Consider the following 24547-nt stretch of genomic DNA (forward strand, 5'->3'; position numbering starts at 1 on the left):
GTACTCCAAGTCTTCCACATGCATACAACCGACAGTATATTTATATATTAACAGAAATCTTGGAAATTCTAGAATTTGTAAGGACAGGATGTTACTGGAACATCCTGGACATATACAAAATTCAAGAATGTTCTAGAAAAAATGACTATACATGTTGACCACTCCGGGATTTTCCAGTTGTTTATATTACTCAATATATACATGATGAAACAATACAAACTCACTTCAACTACATAATATCAGTGTGTAAATGATGGCCTAACAATTAGTATGAAAAATGTCAGTCAGCATTTGACTTAATGATAGATTGTATTTGCTGACAAGGACATTGATTTGACCAAAGAACTTGCAAAATGATGACTTTAAATGAAATGGTTGATATTCTTGTTTCATCAACTTGTTTGTCAAAAGCTTGCCTCGTTTTAGAAATTGTTCGAACATAGAGCATGCTCTTGCGTATCGAATCAACTGAGGTATATAAAGCCCATAAGCAGATGATAAGGGTATATTGCTACATAAGCAAGAGAAAATTGACGATTGAAAACGTTTATCATAAAGCTTTGTTGTTAGGTTATCATTAACGCCTTTTTCTAGTAAAATATTCAAATATCAAAAAGACGTGTCAGACTCTGTGGTATCTTTATTTCTAGCTTACTGGGATATATCGAGTCACTCTTCGATGAATTTATTGAAAATGGCTTCATTTTGTAGGGGAATCTGATTGAACTTGCCGTTACAGGACAATCATTGCTAATGCACTAATTTCGGAATCTTGTTTTTTTAAGTTGTGCTTTGATTTAATTGTATTGTTTAATTCACATTTTCCCCCTTTTTAAATCTACATATAAATTTTGTTAAAATAATCTGCAAGTAATTGCATACAAACCAGATTTTGAAACTCTTACAGAAAACTACTCTAAAACAACTTATAGTCCATAAAATTCCAAGTTGCCGTATTTCGTTTGTAAATGAGAACATCTTCGAAGCTAAGCTAGGATTAAATTTTTTACTAAACAGTGTGTATAGATCTGATTCAAGAACTACTGCTAACTCTCTTATCCTCTGCACGTGACGGTTTTTCAAGTTTGTTTCAAATTGAAAGCTGTTTAAAGAAAGATTATTTTAATGTACGCAAATATTTTTAATCTATATTAGTCTTACAACTAACTCTTTCATACGACCTCGTGCCTGACAAAGTTGAATAAACCGCCATTAAACGCTACCTTAAACGCTAGTCCATAAATTACATGCCGCCAAATTAATCATGTAATTAAATACGCAAGTTATGACAACGTCAAAAATTGCATAACATTCACTAACTCCTACTGCAAGGCATTATATTCCAGATCGTCGGCTGATTGCTCTGCAGTTGATATGGATAGATCTTAGTGTCACAGATCTGTGTAAAACAAAACTCATTCTCTTTTTAAATTCTAAATTCTTTCTGACTAATTAAGGACATATATATGAAAATTATTGGTGTTATTATAACACAGAGCAACTTAGAAAAGGATCTTTTTTTCTGAATAATTTATTAATAATCAGAATTAAGATACTGCATTTTTCCGAATCCCCATTTTCGTTAAAAAATGCTTAACCGAGACTCCATATAAACTTTATTTCAAAATAATGTTTTATTCCCCTGTCATCGAAAATTTCCCTTGACAAAATTTTCTTTGTTTGACCTACTAATGAAGAGCTTTTATCTATTGCTAATTACTTCTGAACAGTTGGTGCTATAGCTTTCATATTTCAGTGTGTATTTCCTGTTACAAGATTTTTCCTTGGGTATCAATATTTTTTACCTTTTGACCTTGACCTTTACTTGAAAAACTATTATCTTGTCCATATCTTCGGGATCGCTAGTGCTAGAGCTTCATTTTTCATATGTATTCTTTGTTAGAAGACAAGACCTTTATTTGGATACTAAAATAAATAACCTCTTGACCTTTGAGTTTAACCAAATTTTATACATTATCCTTTTCCATTTTGTTTCATCACACATCCAAGTTTTGTCAGCATAGGAATCAAAGACCACATTCAAAAATCAAAGTGACTCCACATGTAGGAAATGTACCGATATTACACAGCATCTAAAACATTACTACTAGCACAATGATTGCAGTTTGAAATCGGATTCTGAAACTAAGGAATGTAGGTGCCGAGTATAGGTCGAAATTTGCAGCTCTCCACCGGCAAGTGGTGGCATCTCCATATGAGTGAAAAATTCTCGAGAGTGACGTTAAACAATAGTATTGGACTATAAATATTGCACAGTTTCGTTAACATTTGATGTTGCCAACACTTCGTGAAGTTTTGTGTTCTATGGTTTTAATTTTTAATTTTACTGCAGTCAAGAGTTCAACAAAACTGTTTTATAATTATCAATCATCTTCATCTATCTTTACCAAGAAACATAATTTAAAAAAATGTTTGATACTATTTGATTTTCAAAACATTATGTCTATCAACTAATTACAGACACTTTACAGTCAATTCAGAGAATAGTTTTCATCACTTCACACATATTTTTAAATACGATGTATACATATTACACATTGCAAAAATCATGTGTTGAAGTCTTGAAAATATAAAAACGACGAACTGATTTACAAACTAAGAATGGGTTATTGTGTGTTATAATTTTTAAAACAATGTTAAATAAATTAACATATGAGATGTGAGGAGTGCAACACTATAATGTAAAATAGGGTCACTTCAAAATCTGATATTTTTTGTAAGAAAACTAATAGATCAAAATTCTTTTTTGGCTTAGATGTAAAGAATTGACATAATGGAGCAAAAAAGTGATGGGGGGGGGGATTTTAATGTTTTATATTTCTTTCATATTAAAACTTTTCAAACCAGAATTGAAAAAAAAATGTAAAGTAACCATTAAAAAGCTATTTCTTCCATATATACAAGAAAAGAGTCTCAATCAAGGTTTAGATCTAATCATTTATATACCTGATACCATTTTTAAGCATAAAAAACTATAATTTCTTTTAATTATGTATTTTGGAAAATCCTTTAGGATGTAATGATTTTTTTTTTTTCAAAAAAAGTTTTATTAATGAAATATGAAGATAACGAACAGTATTCAATCTCGAAAGTCCAATAAAACGATACAAAATTGGAGCAGAGCAAACACGGACCTCAAAATTCAGAAGAGGGATTGCCATGGAGGAGTGAGCATCCCCTGCCGACCGGTCTCATTCGCCGTGTGCTCCTTGTCATGATCGGAAAAAAATATCCATAGACAGTTCAGTGTATAAATAATGGCCTAACAATTAGTATGAAAAACGTCAATCAGCATTTGACTCAATGGTAGTTTAAAAATTCTGAGACCAATTTATCCAATTGTCTATTCTATTGCAACTTCTTCAGGAATTTAAATTAGATTGCATGTACAGTATGGTGATATAAGTGAAAAATATGTTATGGGTAGTTGAATTTTTCAAAAATTTCAATCTGGTGGTCATTATTTTTTAATTCACTCATATCTGCATTTCGGTTAACACTAATTTGCTTTAAAAAAAGGAATTAAACAATCTTTAAGAACATGAAATTCTCATGAAAAATGAGAAAAAGGGAGATAACATTAACATATTTTATTTTCCTTAGATGACACAGGAAAAAAGGTTTGATTCAAAATTTAAAACTGAAATAAAGAAAATAGAATTTTGGCATTAAAATGCAACCGTAAAAAAGAGTTCGATAAATGTAGAACTTTATGCAATACGTTGTGCGCTATGTGGGTAACTTTAACCATTGTTGCTGTTTTAATGCTTTTGATTTGGAATCTGACTGGACGTCCAAAAGGCCTTCCACCTGGTCCTACATGTTACCCCATCGGTAATTTGGGACTCTTCAAACCCTCAGAAGCCCCGAAAGCTCACAGAAGACTAATGAAAATTTATAGAGACATATACTCATTAATGTTTTTCTACAAACCTATGATATTTGTCCATGGATATCATCATATCAGGGAAATACTGGCAAAACATGGTGATGTATTCTCAGACCGACCTAAAATACTTCCTAACGTGGCTGTAGCTAAAGAGAAAGGTTTGTTTGCTGCAAATAGTCTACTAATCTAAGGAATGCAAGTATATCATTTATCTAACAATGAAGAGGTGTACGAAACAACCTAACTTTGAGAGTACTTCTCGACTTCTTTCTTTGTAGGACTGATTTGGTCATCGGGACCGTTATGGAAAGAACAGAGAACGTTTGCACTCTCAACGATGCGAAAGTTCGGATTCGAAAGACGTTGCTTGGAAAGCCAAATCATGGAGGAAGTAGATTGTTTATTGGATGAACTAGAAAAGAATGGACAGGAGGCTTTTGACATTCAAAGTATCCTGAACGCCTCTGTGTCTAACGTCATTTGTTAACTTTAATTCGGTAAAAGGTTTAATTATAAAGATGAGAAATTCAAGCAGTTAGTTTATCTTATAAAGGAATTGTTCCGTATATCCAGTAATTCTTCAATCGGATTTCTTTTTCCATGGGTACGCTATTTTCAAATGAGTAACACTCGCTCGATATTGATCATGAAGCACGTTTATGCTCTGACTGCATTTGTGACTGAAATGGCAGAGGAGCACAGACTTAATTTTGATGAGAACAACATCATGGATTTCATCGATGCTTTCCTTTTGGAACAAAAGCAAAGAGGAAATGACATAAGCACAACATTTACAAGTAAATGAAGAACATTGGATTCCATCCCCCTTCTTCCTTATTCAATTTTATTGAATATAATTGTATTTCTTTTCTTAAGAAATGGAGGAAACCCTAGTTAAAGGAAGAATTACTAAATATGTCTTTATGAGGGAAAAACAGTGTCAATGCGCCTCAGACATAATGGGCTTATGTCAAAGGAATACCTTCTAATTTTGCGTTAATTTTATAAATTCCATTTTGTTTGATAACATACATTTGCTGCTAGTATTATAGGAGACAAACGAGATAGAAAGTATTGTATGAATCTTATAAGGGACTTCAGGTATTCGTTGACGAGAGAGTAGTTTTTTTTTCGGTAAAATTAGGTCAAAAGTATGATTTTTAAACATATTGTGTGACATAAATTTTAATATTTTTTCTTATTGATGGAGCAATGTAACATTATCAGCTGCATGTGGTGTTTCTATCTCTCAGTGGATTTGATAAGCAAGAGCATGTTCTACATACGATCGATTTCTAAACTGAGGCACACTACTGATAAATAAAGTGATGTATCAAGGGTAACTACAACCTCGTTTGAAGATAAATTTTCCAAACTCTTTGGTCATTACAATGACATTGTTTCCATCACAATCTGTCGTAAGGTTCCATCTTGACTGACAGTTTTAATACAAACTGACCATTATTTTCACACGGATTTATTTCAAATAACAGATTACCCGAATATGGCTTCTGATCCCACCTCTTATCTTTCAGGGTGTGTTTTTCCCTGCTCTCAGTTTGTAATGTATAATTGAAGCTGTGAGCATAATATATGTTTTTTTTTTTCATTTTCATATGTCATACAAAGAAATGTATATCAATTTGAAAAAATGACTTTCACTTTTGATAGATGAACAGCTTGTTGTCAGTGTACGAGATTTCTTTGGAGCTGGCACTGAAACTACTTCTACAACACTCAGATGGGCGTTTCTGTACTTGATTCATTATCCACGTTGGCAGAAAAAGTTGCAGAAGGACATTGATGAGGTGATAGGTCAAGGTCAGCCTAAAATAGAACACAAGGAACAGCTACCAATGGTAGAAGCTTTCATTTTGGAAATTCAACGCCTTGCAAACATTGTTCCCATAAATTTGCCACATGCCTCGAGTGAAGATTTCATGTACGAGGGACATCTCTTCCTCAAAGGTGTCCTTATATTTTGTGTTTTAGATTCTGTACTGTCGGATCCTGAAAATTTCCCTGAGCCTTCAAAGTTTAAACCAGAGAGATTTATAGACGATTGCGGAAGATGTCAAGGAGAAAAGAAAAAATAAAATGATTCCTTTTTCAATAGGTGCGGAGTATGATTATGTATATTAAAAGGCTGATAATTAAGTTAAAAAATGGTAAAAGCGGTCCGTCTAAAACGTCAAGGCGAATAAATATTTTGAAAGATTTATTCAGAAATGATAAGAATTTACAAGAATATAAGTAAAAATGTCCTGACTTTTCCTTGACAGGACGCAGGGTGTTTTTAGGAGAATCGCTTGCCAAAATGGAGCTTTTCTTATTCTTCACCAGATTTCTACAGAAGTTTGAGATAAAACCAGAGGATCCCGAGTGTTTTCCCTATATGGGTGGATCATTGGGAATAACCTATTCGCCACAAGACTTTAAAATGAGACTTTTAAAACGTTAGAACTTGAAAAGTTTATCACACAAAAAATAATAAGAAGAAAAGATTTAATTTTTGATATAAATATACTTACATTTTCAAATATTATTGCAAATTAGAAAAAAAAAAACTTTATTTTCTCATGAACTACCATGATTGAGCAAGAATATTTACATTGCGACCTCATAATGCCGTACTTGACTTTAAACAATAGTCCAAACTGTTTTGTTTCAAAAATGGTCGTTAAATGAAATAAATTTATGACAAGTCATTAAACAAATAATGTAAATATAAGATATGAGTTTTGAGAATTCATAAGGTACATGAATACAACGCTTCAAGCTTGTATATTTTTCATTAGCGTCGTAGTTCATGTCTCATGAATTCTCAAAAATTAAATTCATTTCCTTAGTAAACGCAGTTGTAATTTTCTCATTTTATATTTTTGTAGATTTTTTTTTTAAAAATACATTTATTCCTGTACTTATTTAAAACATGCAAAACTCGAGACAAAATTAAACTACGTCGTCAAGGTCGTAGATGGCATTTAAAGGTATATTTATGTTCTTACTTCCATTATAAGGTATCATATTTCAGATAGTAAGCTTTGTGAAGATAACAGGTTATATCAATTGTTAAGGAGAAGTGTAAATGCAATAATGATTTTTAATTTATTTATTCTTTTATTATTCTAAATTCTTCCTCTAGCATCAATACATGCAATTATAAAAACCTGTGTTACATTTAGATTAAAAATTTCTACAACTTCACTCCGATAAAATGGCGGTCACACTTAGAGTCAATGTATCCGGAAGCATAAAAATGTGATAAGCCTTTTAAAAAATCACTATTTTGTTTGAAGATTGAGACAAATGGAGGGGATAATAGTATGTATACTAGTAATATATATTTTTACACGGAACACAAGTATAAAGATTTAGATAAATAAAGAGTAGCGAGGAACGCATTGTCGCCTGTAACCTTAGCATCATTAGAGACATAAATACGAGGGGCATTTGAAAAGTTCTGAGAACTGTTTTTTTTAAATATTTACCATTTCACGGAAGTTAATGAGTTTGATACCATTGAAAAGAGCTGGAAAATTTGCACTGATTTCGATGTCACTTTTTTATATTTATGACGTAATAACTACGAAAATGACGTCAGAATCTCGAATGTTTAGCATACTGAAAAGTCGCGTTTTTGTCCACATGATAACATCAGAAAAGTGCTGTCAAAGGCTTATTTGAAAAGATATTTCAAAGAAAATTTGCATGGAGGTAGAGTAAGATTGTAGAAATGGTACTGTAAATCAGCAATTCCATATTTCTTTTTATGGTAAGTTAATTAGGACAGTTTATGTCGGGCTATGTTATCATAGGCATTCATAAAAGATTTTGATTTATATGATATAGCTAGACTTTCAGTCTACTATAAAGCCCTCCACTGAATTAAACAAAAAACATATTCTGTATACAACTAAAGTGTAACAATGCAGTTTTCTACAAATGCATCTTCAGTATCAAGACTCTTACCGTTTACGAATAAAACGTACAAAAGTTTCCCCCTGGACTTGTTTCTGAGCATATTTTTTCATCGTATTTCAACTTCGGCGATCCAAAACTCACTATTGTTGTTGACATTCGACTCAAAAAATAAATTTGAGTTCCATTGCTATGTACAATCTTATTTATTTTCCATTATTTAAAATTTGCGAACATATCGAGTTACAGTGGGGTTACAACTACACCGGCGCCATTTTGGTTCTTTTACAAGAAAATATTGGACACCCTTAGCTTAACCTCTCTTGAGCATTAATCGTTCCCGCAAAATTGGTTAAAACACCTGATGAATTAATGCCAGCAATTCTGTAACACCATTCATTATTCACCTGAGATTGTCAACTTTGTCACTTTCTTACAGCAACGTCTTTAATTTTATACCCAATATTTTGCGCGAGGTTCGATAATAATGTGCTATGTTTGACACACTCTTAAACCACCTCAGAACTATAGGAGCTCCTGAACTTAACTCTGTATGATAGACTGTAGTCTGTGTATACATTCTCCCAACTGACAATTGTGTCCGTTAGCGTGCATCCAAGTAATAAACAAAAGTTGACTTTAAAATTTTACTTCATTGAAAATTGTGTCTTTTGATACGTCATTTTTATGGTAAAAATGCAAAACACACGGGATTCTGACATCATTTTCGGAGATATTATGCAATGAAAATTACAGAGTGACGCCACAGTATCTGTATATTTTTGTGATCTGTCCAATGATATCAAATTCAGTAATTTACGTTAAACAATTAATATTGTATCAAAGAGTTCTCAGAACTTTTCAAATGCCCCTCGTAAAACTAAATGATGATTATTTATTTTTTAGTATATTATACGAGATTTCTAGTATATAAATTTAATTATTCCTTGAGATTCACGAACAAAAGTCGGTATATTGATCCCGATTTATTTTTGAAGACAATTAAATAGATCAATAGGAAAATCACAAGCTGTATTCCGTCAAATCGAGAACATCACTGCACGTTTTTCATCAAGTGAAGAAAAACCGAGGATTTTCCTTGGTTGACTGTAGGGGTCGAATGATATTCCGATTGTTAACAGAATGCATTTAAATTCAGTTTGTGATGGTAATCAATTCTATGAATTTGAAAGAAAATGTCAGTAGGTTATAAACAAGTTTAAACATGCTAGATAAAAGACCCCTTCTTTTAAAAATGTATAAAACGCATCTTTACAGTTCGGCGTACTCTTGAAAATAGGCCAATAGGTCAATGTCAGTTGGACTGTAATGCAGATATTTTTCAGCATGTCTTATGAGAAGTAGTGCATTTGCCAAATAGAACAAACTTCCCTCTAAAAGCTCAATGAATATGTGAATATCAGCACTATGATGTATTTTGAAAAATAGTTCACAGGTTAAGTCCAAAGGTCACGAGGTCAGTAGTCCTGGTATTTTACAAAACTACATTCCCAAGCAATACATCCAAATATCAAATCCCCACTTCTAACAGTTCTGAAGATGTAAAGTGTGACAGACGGACAAACGGACAGACAGATGCAGGGGAAAATGATCCCAAAGAGTCGCTCTGCTCTATAGGCGACGCAAAAAAAATAAATTAGAAAGGAGACAGGAAAAAAATTAGAGTTTTGGCACAGAAATGCAACCGTACAGCAAAGTTCACTGAATGTAGGACACCACGTACATTTGGCATTATGTGGGTGACATTGACCATTGTTTTTGTATTACTTTGTTTGATATGGAGCCTGACTGGACGACCAAAAGGACTTCCGCCTGGTCCTACATGTTACCCCATCATCGGCAATGTCGGAATCTTCAAACCGTCAGAGGGTTTGGAAGCTCACAGAAGACTGAGGAAAATTTATGGAGACATCTATACCATAATGATTTTCCATAAACCTATCATATTTGTACATGGATTCAACGACATTCGAGCGCTACTTGCTAAACATGGGGATATCTTCTCTGAGCGACCAAGGTGTCTTGGCACTGATCTTGCAGGAGGAAATGGTAAAATTCTTAAGTACATATCTCATTTTCCATGATTGTTATGATATATGAAAACAGTTCACTTTCAAGTCTTAGAGGCAGACGATATGCATACAACGATAACAAATCTTTATATTGGGGTGAATTTGACACAGGTTTTTGACAATACCACAGAAACAATCTCTCAGTGAAATATTTAGATTTGTAAAAAGATTTTATTCAATTTAATTTCCCGATCATTCCACCATATTAAAAAATCTGATGATAAACTTATTTACCGCATAACTATTAAAATGTATCACATCCTATCTGATCATTTATCAACATTATTATTACCTGGATCCTAATTTCTCATCACCTGTCCAGGTGTGGTGTGGTCATCGGGTCCTTTGTGGAAAGAAACAAGATCGTTTGCACTGATGACATTACGAAAGTTTGGATTTGGGAGACGGTGCATGGAAAGCCAAATCATGGAAGAGGTAGACTGCTTGATGGAGAAATTGGGAAAATGTGAAAACGAGGTTCTGGATATTAAAAATGTACTGAATGCATCCACAGCTAACGTCATTTGTTCGCTTTTATTCGGTAGAAGATTTGATTATGATGATACAAGATTCAAGCGTTTAATTGATCTACTGTCGAAGTCATTCAGCAGCGTCACTACAGCTTCACCTGTTTTTATTTTTCCATCTTTACGCAACATCAGAATCTTTTACATTGACCCAGTTTTAGAAAATGTTCATGCTTTCAGAGCATTTCTTGATGAAATAATAGAGGAGCATAGAAGAAGTTTTGACGAGAACCACATCGATGATTTCATTGATGCTTTCCTTCTGGAACAAAAACAAAGATCAAATGAAATCAACACTATATTTACAGGTATTTCATCATGTATGTAAATGATGGAGTTTTGAAGGAGGGATTAAAGGGCATTTAAATGTTAATCCTCATGACATGTTAGAAGAAAGTGTACTGTAAAAACCGAGTCTATAATTTATTCTTATTCACTAATTATGTATATGTAGTGTTATATGCATATATACATCTAGATTTTGCTTTTCTGTTTTGATATTGATATCACAGAGAATTATATATTTATAGAACACCCTCAACAAATATAAAACACAGTCTGAAGTGTTCTTATTTTCGTTTATTTACAATGCTTTGATCTTTGTTTCATTTACTAGCAGTCAAATATATTATATAATATCGTTATATTGATTTTGTGGTTGTTTAATTATCCAGTATTATACATCTTCTTTTCTAGCTGAAAATCTGAACCAAACTTTACAAGACTTCTTTGGTGCTGGCACTGAGACTACTTCCACGACACTCAGATGGGCACTACTTTTCTTGATCCATTATCCGCATTGGCAGAAAAAACTTCAGAAGGACATTGATGACGTAATCGGTCAAGGTCAGCCTAAGATGGAACACAGGAAACAGCTGCCAATGGTAGAGGCCTTCATTCTGGAGACTGTGCGAGTAGGAAATACTTCTCCCTTAACTGCCCCACATACAGGCAAGGAAGACCTCACGTACAAAGGGTATCTCTTTCCTAAAGGTACCACTGTACTGTTTCTTTTGAATTCCGCATTGATGGATTCAGAAACATATCCTGAACCTTCAAAGTTTAAACCTGAACGGTTTTTAGATGTCAGTGGGAGATGTCGTGAAGACTTAAAAGACAAGTTGATCACCTTTTCGTTAGGTATGAATGTAAAATAGATGATCTCAGTATGAAAAATGTCCAGGGTTATAAATAGTAATTATTATGGCTAATACGTAAGTTTGAATCTGACCCATTAGAATTGATAATTAGAACTAAACTGACAATATCCTTAATATCATTCTCTATTATTTAGAAATCACTCATGCACTTATAAATATTATGGCTTATCTTTCCTCCGACAGGGCCCAGGGTGTGTTTAGGAGACGCCCTCGCCAAAATGGAACTCTTCCTTTTTTTCGTCAGATTTCTACAGAAGTTTGAGATAAAAGCGGAGGATCCGGAGTGTCTGCCTTCTTTAAAGGGAACTTTTGGGATTACTCACACGCCGAATGCCTTTAACCTGAGATTTGTTAAACGTTAAACTGCAATAGTGTATGAGCTTTGACATTAATACGAGGGCTATTTAAAAGTTCTAAGTAATAATAGTTTTATGTTTTTGATAATTGAAAACATCACAAATTTTCGTATTTTATGTCACAATGTAATTTTTAACTCACGTAATAACTCTTCAATTGACCTCATGTTCCTGTATTCTTATAATCCTGTGGATAAAAATAATGTAGAAATGGAATATTTCCAGAAGAAATGGTTATAAGTCACAATTTGTGCATGACATGAACTCACATTTGAAGAAACTGGTACCAGTGTGAAATGAAATATGGAGATAACGAACAGTATTCAAGCTCCTCAAAAGTCCATTAAAACAATACAAATCGGAAGCAGAGCAAACACAAACCTCCAAAAAGGGATCAGGTGCCATGGAGGAGTGAGCACCCTCTGCCGACCTGTCACACCGGCCGTGTGCTCCTTGTCATGATCGGGAAAAACCGTAGACAATTCAGTGTGTAAATAAGAGACTAACAATTAGTATGAAAAACATCAGTCAGCATTTGGCTCGATGATAGGTCGTATTTGCTGACAAGCTCATTGTATCTACCAAAAAACTGCGAAATGATGACTTCATAGGAAACTGTTGATATCCTTGTTTCATCAACTTGTTTGTCAATAGCTTGCCCCGTTTTAGAATTTGTTCAAACGTAGAGCGTGCTCTTCCATCGCGAATCAACTGAGAGACGTAAACCGCATATGCAGGTGATAAGAGTATATTGCTATATAATGTAAATCTTATACGGTACCAATTTTGATGCACCAGATGCGCATTTACATTAGTAAGTTTACGTCGCGGGTTCGAATCCCACTGTGGGACGTGGAGACCGGTCCTTCGGATGAGACCGTATAAACCGAGGTCCCGTGTCGCAGTAGGTGCTGGCACGAAAAAGATCCCTCACTGCTCAATGGCCCTAAGTGCCGAGTATACGTCAAAATTTGTAGCTCTCCACCGGAAAGTGGTGGCGCCTCCATATGAGTGAAAAATTCTCGAGAGGGACGTTAAACAATAAACAAACAAACAAAAAATTAGTAAGGGAAGTTGACGATTGAAAAGTTGAAGTCATCACGTTTATCATAAAGCTTTGTTGTTAGGTTACCATTAACGTCTTTTTCTAGTAAAATATCCAAAAATGAAACAGATATGTCAAAATCATCTGTGGTATCTTTTATTTCAAGCTCACTAGGATATATCGAGTCGACATACTAAAGAAGTAACTATTGTTAATTAATAATACGTCGTCGATATATCGAAATGTCGAGTTGAACACCACAGCAAGTGTTTACTTCTTCTCATGTATAGGTTTTTGAATAAATTCTGCTTCATATGAATACAAAAATAGGTCTGCTAACAACGGAACGCAATTGGTACCCATGAGAATTCCAACAGATTGTCGGAAGACCTGATCTCCAAAAAATACACAGATACTGTCAATCAGAAACTCAGGCATCTTTATAATATCAACTTCAGAGTACTCGTGTTTTTGATTCAGGATTTTTTTTTTACAAAATAATTTTGCAAATGACCAATGACAAGGTAAGTATATTTTTGAGTTCCATTTTTATTGAAAAACAACTGTCTATGATGTCAAAAAACTGGACTTTAAATTATCGTGGGGAAGAGTTGAAAAGTCGTACGTTTTGATGTTATTGATATTGATAAAATTTCGTGATTTCAAATTTTCTAAAAGTTCCTTGAAGTTTTTAAGTATCCACATCTGATCTTCACCACTTCTCAAATATACTGTTGTACAGTACTCTTGAAGTTTCTTCTTCATTGCTGTAAATATTTTAGTGAGGAGTAAAGAGAGAGGCTTGGTAGAAGTTTACTGGAACCCACTATGTACCTTTGATTGTAAGGACTCTTATGGAGTTTTGGAATCAGAGTTTTTTTTTTAGAATTAAGAAGTTTGGAAGCAATTGTCGATGTATAATTGTAAGAAATACAAGGTGTGGAATTGAACTTGAAATATGGTGGAATACAAGACTGGGCCTTTTTGTGATTAAGAATATTACTTATATTAACTGCGTCAATTCCTTTGTTGGCATATTGAAGTTTAAGGAACAAACGGGTTGTTTGAGCGGTATTTTCTTCCGCGAAACGTGGCAGTTTTAAGAGCCTATGATTTGCAATGTCTATAACCACAGATCCGAGCCTGTATTATGGTGTCGAAGAATCCAAATAAGGATTTTCTTTGCGTTTTACAAATAAACCATTCAACACTTTCAAAGGCACAGAGTAAAGTTTGGTGCGAATGTGATGTAGGCCTAACTGTTTATTTACATACAGTACCACCCAGACCCAACCTGACACTCAAACAGTCCCAGAAAGCAGTCCTCGGGACTGTTCTTGGACCGCTGTGGGACCCCTCTGGGACCGCTGTGGGACTGTTCTGGGACCGCTGTGGGACTGCTCTAGAAAGCAAACCCAGCAGTCCTTGGGACTGCTTTGTTCACCCATGCGTGAAAAGGATTCTAAATGACAAGAAATCCTCATCCCTTGTGTTTCTGAATTTGCAGGTTTCATTTTGTGCAGTAGTTTTGTTTACTTTCAGCAGAAAAGTTGTAAAAGTAAAATCAACAAGGATTTTCCAAAAATTTAACAAGTACGGTTAGTTACTGAAGGAAAATGAGATATTAATATTCATCAACCGCCGATTTCTTGCAACTGCAGTGTAAGATCAATTAGAAAAATTAATTAAATGTTGGTAATAATAAAAAGTTGTTTTGCCAGTTTAAAAAAAACGGAAGTCAGAAAATCATTTTTTTAATCCATGTATTTAACGTAAATGCACGTGTTTGAAACTAAACAATTTATTTAATTAATTAAAGCTGTTAAATCATGTACTCAAAGTTTACATTATTCTATGTCCTAAAGGAGGAAACAATCACGGTATTAGAGTTTTAGAAAATATTCAAAGCTACATGCTGCACTGGAAAGTGATTATTTTTAAACGCAGCTATCACGGAAAAAAGGGAAAAAATCATTCAATGCCGCTTTTTTACGCTTCAAAATAAAACCAAATAATTAATTTGAATAAAGCCAATGTATGAAATAATCTCCCATCATATCAACAACGTGAGCAATTATTCGTTGATTTTTTTTCCCAGGTTAATTTTTAACTTATAGTTAAAGTTTTACTAAATATATAAAATTATATTTTTAAATAAATATGGTTGAAAATATCGAAATATGTGTTTTATTTCTTATTTCTTTTTGTGTACCTTTGAGGAAAAACAAGATACACGTAACAACTGCAAGGTCGGACATCGTTAGAAAATATTGCAATGTTAGGTTAAGTTAGTGCAATTATATTTCGTATGAAAGGTGCACAGTGAATATAGAGGTATTCACAAATCTTCGAAAAATTGGAAAAATATATATATTCCGTAAAAGTTTTTTTGCACTGTGTTGAATACTGTGGCCATTATTGTTGTGTTGGTCTGTTTTATTTGCGATCTTTCCAAACAACAGAAAGGTCTTCCTCCGGGTCCTACATGTTACCCTATTATCGGTTATGTAGGACTCTTCAACACAGTACAGTTAAGGTGCCAAATGGAAATATCGGCGAATTTTTTAGACAGAAAATACATTCTTTAAAGGATGGGCGATTCTTTTTAGGCCTTTACTATTATGGGACAAATGTAATGTGGCTGAAAACTACATGTTGAGGACGTTTATATTTCTTATTTAGATTTGTCACGTAATGTGGCAGTCACGTGATTTTCGCAAATATACATGCAGTATTGAGGTCATCTATAAATTCCAATATTGCAAGGGCATAACCAGGTTAAAAATCTAAGTTTAATTTATAATTTTTTCAACACTCTTTGTAGTTTGTGAAAAGTGCTGCGAACCTATATAGATTCTACTATATAATTGCTAAAATTACATTTGATAGACCGTATGTTGAATATTTTGCTGGTCAAGTACATTAAATGTAGATATAATTAATTCATTTGCAAGATTTCATCAGGTTCGCAGCACTTTTCAAATATCATCATTCCTCTTGAGTTTATGTGTAAAAGCTTGTCGTAATTCACTGAGGGTATGCCCTTGCAATATATCGATTTATTACGACCCTTCTATTACCCTTTAATGAATCTGCATACAAATGTTCGGCAGTTTCACTTGTCTAGGGAATGTACGGGAAGTATATGAATAAAATCATAAAATAGACATCGCATCCAAGTTAATGGCCTCATATATATCTGCAAATAATATTTTATTTAATTACAAAACACATTTTTCATTGTATAATATTTACATTTGCTGTGTTTTTCTACTCAGCCAACTGTGAAATTGATTTGAAAGTCATTTTTGTGTATACTCACGCGTAGAAATATACACGGTGAAACTCGCGCTAAAGTGACGCCACAATGAGGCTACAGAGACGTAATTAAGGTAGGTCGCGGGTTTACTGCTTAAAAATTTTTACGAGAAAACATATCCTGAAAATTTTATATAATGTTCCTTAGAATTTATAGCATTTTATCTGTAATTTTTATCAAATTTGTCTACGTAGTTTTAATGCTGTATTACTGTAAACGCGGTATAGTTTTTAGTACTATTTTTACGCTTTACTATTGAAATATATAGAAAAATGACGTTTTTAAACCAATTTTGCGAAAAGAGGTTGGATAACTTTTTAAAGACGTAGACGAATTAGTCAGTAATTTCAAAATATCAAGATGAGGTAAAATTAAAACTATTGAAATAAAAAATCAATATGTCTTCTCGCTAGTTTTTTTGCTAAATAATTTCAAAGTTTGCTTTTACATTGTCAAAATGTTGCGTTTATGGCGTTATTTAAGAAATAAGGTATCATTTTTAAACATCTATCGGGATATAAATACGGGTTGGTCACGAGATCAAATTCCATTTGATCTCGTACCAACCCGTATTTATATCCCGATAGATGTTTTAAAATGATTACTTATTACTTATATTTACATTTGTGACTTATTCATATAATACATTAGCCTGTTTATAACCTTTAACGCGTGGAATGTTTTATTTTTTTCAAACTCAACGGCACAAGTTTGATCTATTGATTGCGCGTCAACCCTTTATGTCGTCACTGAGAAATTACGTCGAACGTTTATGACGCGAGGAACCAGTGTTTATACGGATATAGATACGCGTTGCTTTTAATAGTGTTATATAAAAGAAAACATTTGCAAATGTAAATATATGAGTATAAATATCTTTACATTTGGAATATGCAAGATCTAAAAGGTGACATAGTTTCAAAATGTAATTTTATTCATCATTTCACTTATTGCGGAAACATGTTAGGATGAACAGTAACTTATTTACTCTAGTATTGTGAAATTCATATTCTGCCCACAAAGTCAGAATGAACGGTATATTAAACATTTCTCGTGTGTTAGAATTAACATGCAGCGACAACACGGCGAGTGATAAAATATTAATTCATGTATTTTTAGGATGTGCATGTTCAGCAAGATTTCAGGCATAACACATGAATTTGATCACTTCATTCGAAAACGGTGAAGAAAAAACATCCCAATACTGAGAAAAAGGAGGGGGGAGGGTGTTACCGGCTATGTTCTTTCAATATTAGTCGCAAGCTGGTATATATATAGCTAACTCTAAAACATTTCTTAATTTCGAATTCTCTCAATCAAACTTCCATACGCAAAATGTAAAACACTTGCATTTAGCTTATACACAGAGAGCTTTTCTTATATAGAAAAAAATGTACTTGATACTTGTAAATTGTTTACAGTGTCATACAGGTCTGATAGTCCGGGTGTTTGTTTAAATTTATTTTTTTTTTAAAATGCATTTCACAATTTGTAAGCCTGCATAATAAAATTATACATAACTACTACATGAGATTAAAATACAAAAATTTAAATAAACAAATAATAATTATGATGATTGGAATAATGATAATAAATAAAAGGAAAATACATGTACTGTAATTAAATTTCATCCGTTTTTAGTGTTGAGGATTGATTCCATCCTGAAAAAGTTTCAACCCGGCAAACATGGTGTAATACGCACTTCCCTTTGAGGTGCAAATTACGTGCACACATACAACCCTTCAAGTTTTTGGCTAAGAAATTTACGATAATTTTCTTTTTGCATACCATAACTTTTACGCTGACTCATTTTGATTGACTTTTAGCGGTTTAGTAATACACCAGCTACATTTACAATATAAATCATTCCTTTCATTTGGTTTTTCTAAGACATTACACATAATCACATCAGAATTCAGACTGTCATTCTATAATACCCGATCTTGGTTCATACATGTACGAGGTTTACGTACAATAACATGCACTTAGAATTAATCTACTTGATTCGTACCTGTAGACTATTTATGAAGTTATTTCCAGAGAATTATACGGGAAACAACGCAACGTCGCCTTTGTGACGTAACTGACGTCATAATCAAATGTGCACAAAACAACCGCTCGAATCGTCGAAATTGTGTACCAAAATTGATGACAAAGCAAACCCGCGACCTACCTTAAGGAATGTTTTTAAGTTTAGTGTGAATTATTGGTGTGTAAATCACACAAACTTGTCACGTAGGCATATTTCATGAAGCGCGCTAGCGCACTAAACTTAAAACATTCCTTATATTTACATTTTACAAGTTTAAAAGCATCAATAATATACTCAATATTTGAATTTCTTGCTGCCCTATATCGTTACATTTCTATTTACGTCTCTGTAGCCTCATTGTGACGTCACTTTAGCGCGAGTTTCTCCGTGTATATTTCTACGCGTGAGTATACACAAAAATGACTTTCAAATCAATTTCACAGTTGGCTTAGTTATTGGTGTGTAAATCACAGACTTGTCACGTAGGCATATTTCATGAAGCGCGCTAGCGCTTCATGAAAAATATGCTTACGGGCAAGTCTGTGTGATTTACACACCAATAATTCACACTAAACTTAAAACATTCCTTATATTTACATTTTACATGCTTAAATGCACCAAAAATATACTCAATGTTTGAATTTCTCGCTGCCCTATATCGCCATATTTTTATTAACGTCTCTGTAGCCTCATTGTGACGTCACTTTAGCGCGAGTTTCTCCGTGTATATTTCTACGCGTGAGTATACACAAAAATGACTTTCAAATCAATTTCACAGTTGGCTTAGTAGAAAAACACGGCAAATGTAAATAAATAAAAATGTAACGATATAGGCATATTAGGCCTACTGAAGAAAGTACAAGCAACATAAAAGAGGCGCTGTAATCCTCAACAGATGGCCATCTTATACCCAGGTAATAAATTGTTTTGGAATATTAACTAATTATAAAAAATGACCACTTACAACAAAAACTTTTGTTTTTAATTATTTACATTTGCAAATATTTTTCTTAGATGAACCTATAGAAGAGAAAATATGTTCAATTCTGTATGAACTTATTAGGGGGTCAGAGGTCATGGCGTGACCGAATCACACAGCGAGACGATATCTTGTCTACATATTTCTGTCACAGTGACACTGGTTTCGGAACTTCTGAACCGTCAAAGCGATGAAAAAGATAAAATTATTGAAACATATATTTTTTTTTCGTTCAACAAATGATCGTTAGATCTTTCTTCGGTGTGAAGAATGTTTCTAATTAGCCTAAAATCACGCTTACCTTTTTAACCCGAAATTCCTTTGAAGGTATGTAAACTGAAGACGATAGCACCGCTTTTGACTTTATATATAAAGAACTCGTACAATAATAGTAAGATAATTCCCAGTAGCGATCATTGTTTTTTCATTATGAACAGACATTTCCTGAACTGGACTGCTAAACATCAATGTAAGTATTCAAATGTTGGAGCGAGGCGAACTCTCAAGACCAAACAACTTCTAGGTCATTGCGCGTCACAACATAGCAATACGGCGGGCCGTTCGTGTAATAAATGCAGTTCTATTCAGAATATTCGTCTCAAATGTAAATAAAAGTAATAAACAACAATGTTAAAAAGTTCACTGGGAAATGAACTTGGTTGGTACGTGATCAAATCTTCTGAGAAGCCCTTCGGGCTTCACAGGATTTGATCACGTGACCAACCAAGTTCATTTCCCGGAGAACTTTTTAACATTGTTGTTTATTTCTTAAATACATGGGTTGTTACGGAAGCGTATTGCTGCCAATTGAAAATATTTATTTCTAAGTCGTACGTACGAGATAATATGTTGTACGTACGTGATACTAAGTCGTGCGTACGAGATACTAAGTCGTACGTACGAGATACTCGGGGTTCTCCACATTTGAAAATTTAACCACGGAGGAAGCTTCGCGAAGGCGAAATGTGACCAAAAACTCAAATGTGTGTTAGACTTCCTAACCTTCATTTATCAATGATTGGTTTCACAAAACTTAACCACTGCAACACATAAAGTTGAAATATCAAATAATTTTTTAAAGCTAAAAAATATAAATAAAAATAAAAAAAAGATTATTTATCTTACTTTACAAATGTACCAAAATTGGCCCAAAACTGTAGAAAACATTTTGAAGGAATATCAAAAAAAAAAAAAAAAAAAATTTTGATAGAGTAAACCATGGCAACATCATTCAAAACTGAAATACAGAATTGATGTTGCTTGTTGTATGAAACGTTTTATTTAAATATTACTAAAACTGATGAATGGGTAGTAATTTGAAAAAAAGTAAACAGACACACAAACTAACAGATGAACGAACACTGATATCCTAACAATGCCTAATTAAGCTTTTTTAACTGCATGGTCTTTGAAAACTTACTGATGGCAAACCTGGTAAAAGTAACTTAATATAACCGGGGCATAATTTTGACATAACTGTAATATCGCTTTCTCTGTTCTGTTTTTTTTTTTTTTTTCTAAACGTTTTTTTTTTTCTACAAATTGCATTTTCGCCGAGTCTCCTCCATTGATTACTTCTCCACGTGCCCCAGTGCTAAAAATAACGCCACGCGACGTTTAATAGAAACGGGAGGTAACTCTAAAACTAAGACGGCGATTGGCACTTACATACATTTTATCAAAAAGATAATAAAGTTAATACTTAAAAAATAAAGCATGAGGAATTGATTAAATACAAAGAATAGGAATTTTGAAACGGTTAACTTTTTCTTGGCACAGAAACTTGTCGATTATCATGTTGTTACTGCTCGTAAGTCCTTATGTCATCCTTTGTAAATCTGTTATCTTACAGTGAACACGTTGGAATTCCCCGAAATTACATCTGTACAGGATAATTAACTCTCAAGATTTTGATCATCAGCTGATTGAATCTCCATTGTCACGCTACACAGCATAGTCGCCGATTAACTACCGTGTTTGTTTAGCACAGACCGCGTTCGCTCAATGCATGCGAGATGCAAGGCAGTCGAAGTATAAACACAATTAACTCCTTAAATCATTAAAGGTGCTTGGACACAGATTTGAAGTTCATATTTTCTCAGATTTTCTGTATAATTTCATGACTTATATGTTGCTATAGCATTTCATACTAAAATATAATAAAAATCTTATTTCATCTCGAAGTTATTGAAACTTCAAATTTCTGGACGCGTTTGATTGACACATCCTTGCACTTTCACAATTTTTAATTTTATTCTTAATGCTTAAGAAAAGTGGCAATTTTGTTGTGTATAAATGAAAAGTATTAAAACTATAATCCAGAAAATTCAGAGTAGAAATGTTCGAAAGCAAAACCCACTCACAGTATTGTCAGTCCGTGCTCAGTGGTGTGTGCAGACTTTAACAATTGAACTCACCCGGTGAATCGTAAACATTAACAATAACAGAGCTCGTGCCTTGTTTACAGAAACAGTTTACGTTTCACGGGTGTATTCAATTTGTTAAACTCTGTACACAACACTGAGCACGGGCTGACGATATTAGTGAGGGGGTTTGCTTTCGCACATTTCTACTCTGAATTTTCTGGATTATAGATGTAATGTTTTTCATTATTACAAAACAAAATCGCTTCTTTTCTTAAATATTAAGGATAAAAATAAAATTTGTGAAAGTGCAAGGATATGTTAATCAAACGCGTCCAGGAATTCGTAGTTCCAATAATTTCCAGATAAAATAAGTTTTTAATTATATTTTCGTGTGAAATGCTATTGCAATATATAAGTCGTGATATTATACAGAAATTTTGAGAAAATATTAACTTCAAATCTGTGTCTAAGCACCTTTAAAAAGTAGGTGTCAATACTGAAATGCAATGAAAATTTAATCATGGCGGCCGCCGATTTTGACCATGTCGCAGCTCGTTTAACCATGGCGCACATAAATTTAACCATGGCGGGCTGCCATGGTAAAACCTCTTGTGGAGAACCCTGGATACTAAGTCGTATGTACGAGATACTAAGTCGTATGTACGAGATACTAAGTCGTACGTACGAGATAATATGTCGTTCATACGAGATAATACTGTATGTAGTTATCAAGATTTGTTGAAAGATAGCATGATGCATAAAACTATACAAGTCAAATAAGCAAAAATAAACAATGCGATTTTTAAAAATCGCATTCATCAAATACAGACAGATTCCTCTGCAGGATTCGAACTCGGGATTTAATATAGTTTATTTTATATTTATCTGTAAAACTGTTAGTTTGTTACAATTTGTATCGGTAAGAAAGAGTGAATAATTCTTGTCCTCAAACAAAGTATGCTTACATTGTTGAATAGTTCCAGTTGATTTTTTTTTTTTATTTTTAGAGAATAATATTTATGATCTGCATTCTCATAATTGCCGTTTATTTCAAAAAGAAAAAAAAAACATTAATGGAAGAAAATTTAAGTGAAAAACACAAACTGTTTATATAAAAATAAACGTGTGCCACCAGGTGATTCGAACCAGGCCACTATAAAAATGTTGAATGTCAGTCTCAATCCATCCGAGCTTTTCTAATTAAAACGACATGAGACATAAATATAAACCACGATTACAGAAATATGATTTTGCTTTATCTTTTTTTTTTTTTTTTTTTTTTTTTTTTTTTTTTTTTACATTTCAACCCCATCGGTACCTCTGAAAGTTTTATTCTTAAATATTTCTTAGATGAGAAAAAAGGGGCGGGGGAGGCCTACTTTTGATCGGACTTCTAAGTCAACATTTATGCAAAAATAAACTTTTTAACCATGAATATGCTCTTTTGATAAACTTTGAAGGTTAATCATAAAATTGCTTATATGAAATTAAGGTTCTAAATCCAAATCTGATATATTTAGAAATATATATTGTAAAATAACTTGACAATGAAACATTGATTTTCAAACGGGATTTTCCCGGAAAATCATTTCGTTGTAGTAAAATCCTAACATAAAAATAAACTTCATAAGCACCACAACTGTTTGTACGCCGTCCATACTTGATGCTTAATAAAATTATAAACAAATCTTGATTACTACATATTATGTCGTACTTACGACTTATTGTTATCTCGTACGTACGACTTAGTACCTCGTACGTACGACATATTATATCGTACGTACGACTTAATATGTCGTACGTACGCCTTTGTATCTCGTACGTACGACTTAGTATCTCGTACGTGCGACGTAGTATCTCGTACGTACGACTTATTGTTATCTCGTTCGTTCGACTTACTATCTCGTACGTACGACTTAGTATCTCGTACAATCGACGTAGTATCTCGTACGTACGACTTAGTATCTCCTACGTACGACTTATTGTTATCTCGTACGTTCGACTTAATATCTCGTACGTACGACTTAGTATCTCGTACATACGACGTAATATCTCGTACGTACGACTTATTGTTATCTCGTACGTTCGACTTAGTATCTCGTACGTACGACTTAATATGTCGTACGTACGCATTAGTATCTCGTACGTACGACTTAGTATCTCGTACGTACGACTTAGTACCTCATACGTACATTATAGTATCTCGTATCTACGACGTAGCATCTCGTACGTACGACTTACTGTTATCTTGTACGTACGACTTACTGTTATCTCGTACATACGACTTAGTATTTCGTACGTACGACGTAGTATCTCGTACGTTCGACTTACTGTTATGACTTACGTACTACTTATTGTTATCTCGTACGTATGACTTAGTATCTCGTGCGTACGACTTAGAATAATTTTTTTTTCAATTGGCAGCAATAGCTTCCATAGGTTGTAATGCTGAATAGAATTTTTTTTCTTAAGTAAAAAAAAATAATAAATTTTCGATTTTTGTCAAATACATTCGCTATAAGCTGGGGATATTGATTTTGGTCTGTCTATCTCCCTGTCTGTCTGTCCATCATTCTGGTTGCTGTTAAAATTTTCTGTTTAAGAACAAGTAAGCTAAAAATAAATATTTATTTTTAATTCTGTAAATTACAAACATGAAATAATAATTGGTGGAAATGAAGCAAAAATGAAATATTATATTGCTGTTTTTTTTTCTCAAATCAGTTGACGATTTCACAATTTATTATATCTACAAGCATATGAGGAAAAAATCAGGGAAAGTATAAATAATTGGAAAATTATTTAGTCCAAGGATTAGAACGCCTATTAGAGAGGGTCC

General features: G+C 33.3%; 1 protein-coding gene and 1 pseudogene across 1 annotated transcript; both read left to right on the plus strand.

Annotated features, from left to right (window-relative positions):
• Positions 1–3752: 3752 nt before the first annotated feature.
• Positions 3753–6383, plus strand: LOC133179957 (cytochrome P450 2E1-like; annotated as a pseudogene).
• A 3169-nt stretch (positions 6384–9552) lies between these two features.
• LOC133192507 (cytochrome P450 2B4-like) lies at positions 9553–12107 on the plus strand. The gene is made up of 4 exons (XM_061328507.1): positions 9553–9901; positions 10247–10759; positions 11148–11591; positions 11795–12107. The coding sequence occupies exons 1-4, from the start codon at positions 9586–9588 to the stop codon at positions 11971–11973; spliced, it is 1452 nt and encodes a 483-aa protein (XP_061184491.1). The 5' UTR covers positions 9553–9585; the 3' UTR covers positions 11974–12107.
• The last annotated feature ends 12440 nt before the right edge of the window (positions 12108–24547 follow it).

Source organism: Saccostrea echinata, unplaced genomic scaffold (assembly GCF_033153115.1).
Source record: "Saccostrea echinata isolate AGI-Se365-2 ecotype Australia unplaced genomic scaffold, CSIRO_AGI_Sech_v1 ptg000001l, whole genome shotgun sequence".
Lineage (NCBI taxonomy): Eukaryota > Metazoa > Mollusca > Bivalvia > Ostreida > Ostreidae > Saccostrea > Saccostrea echinata.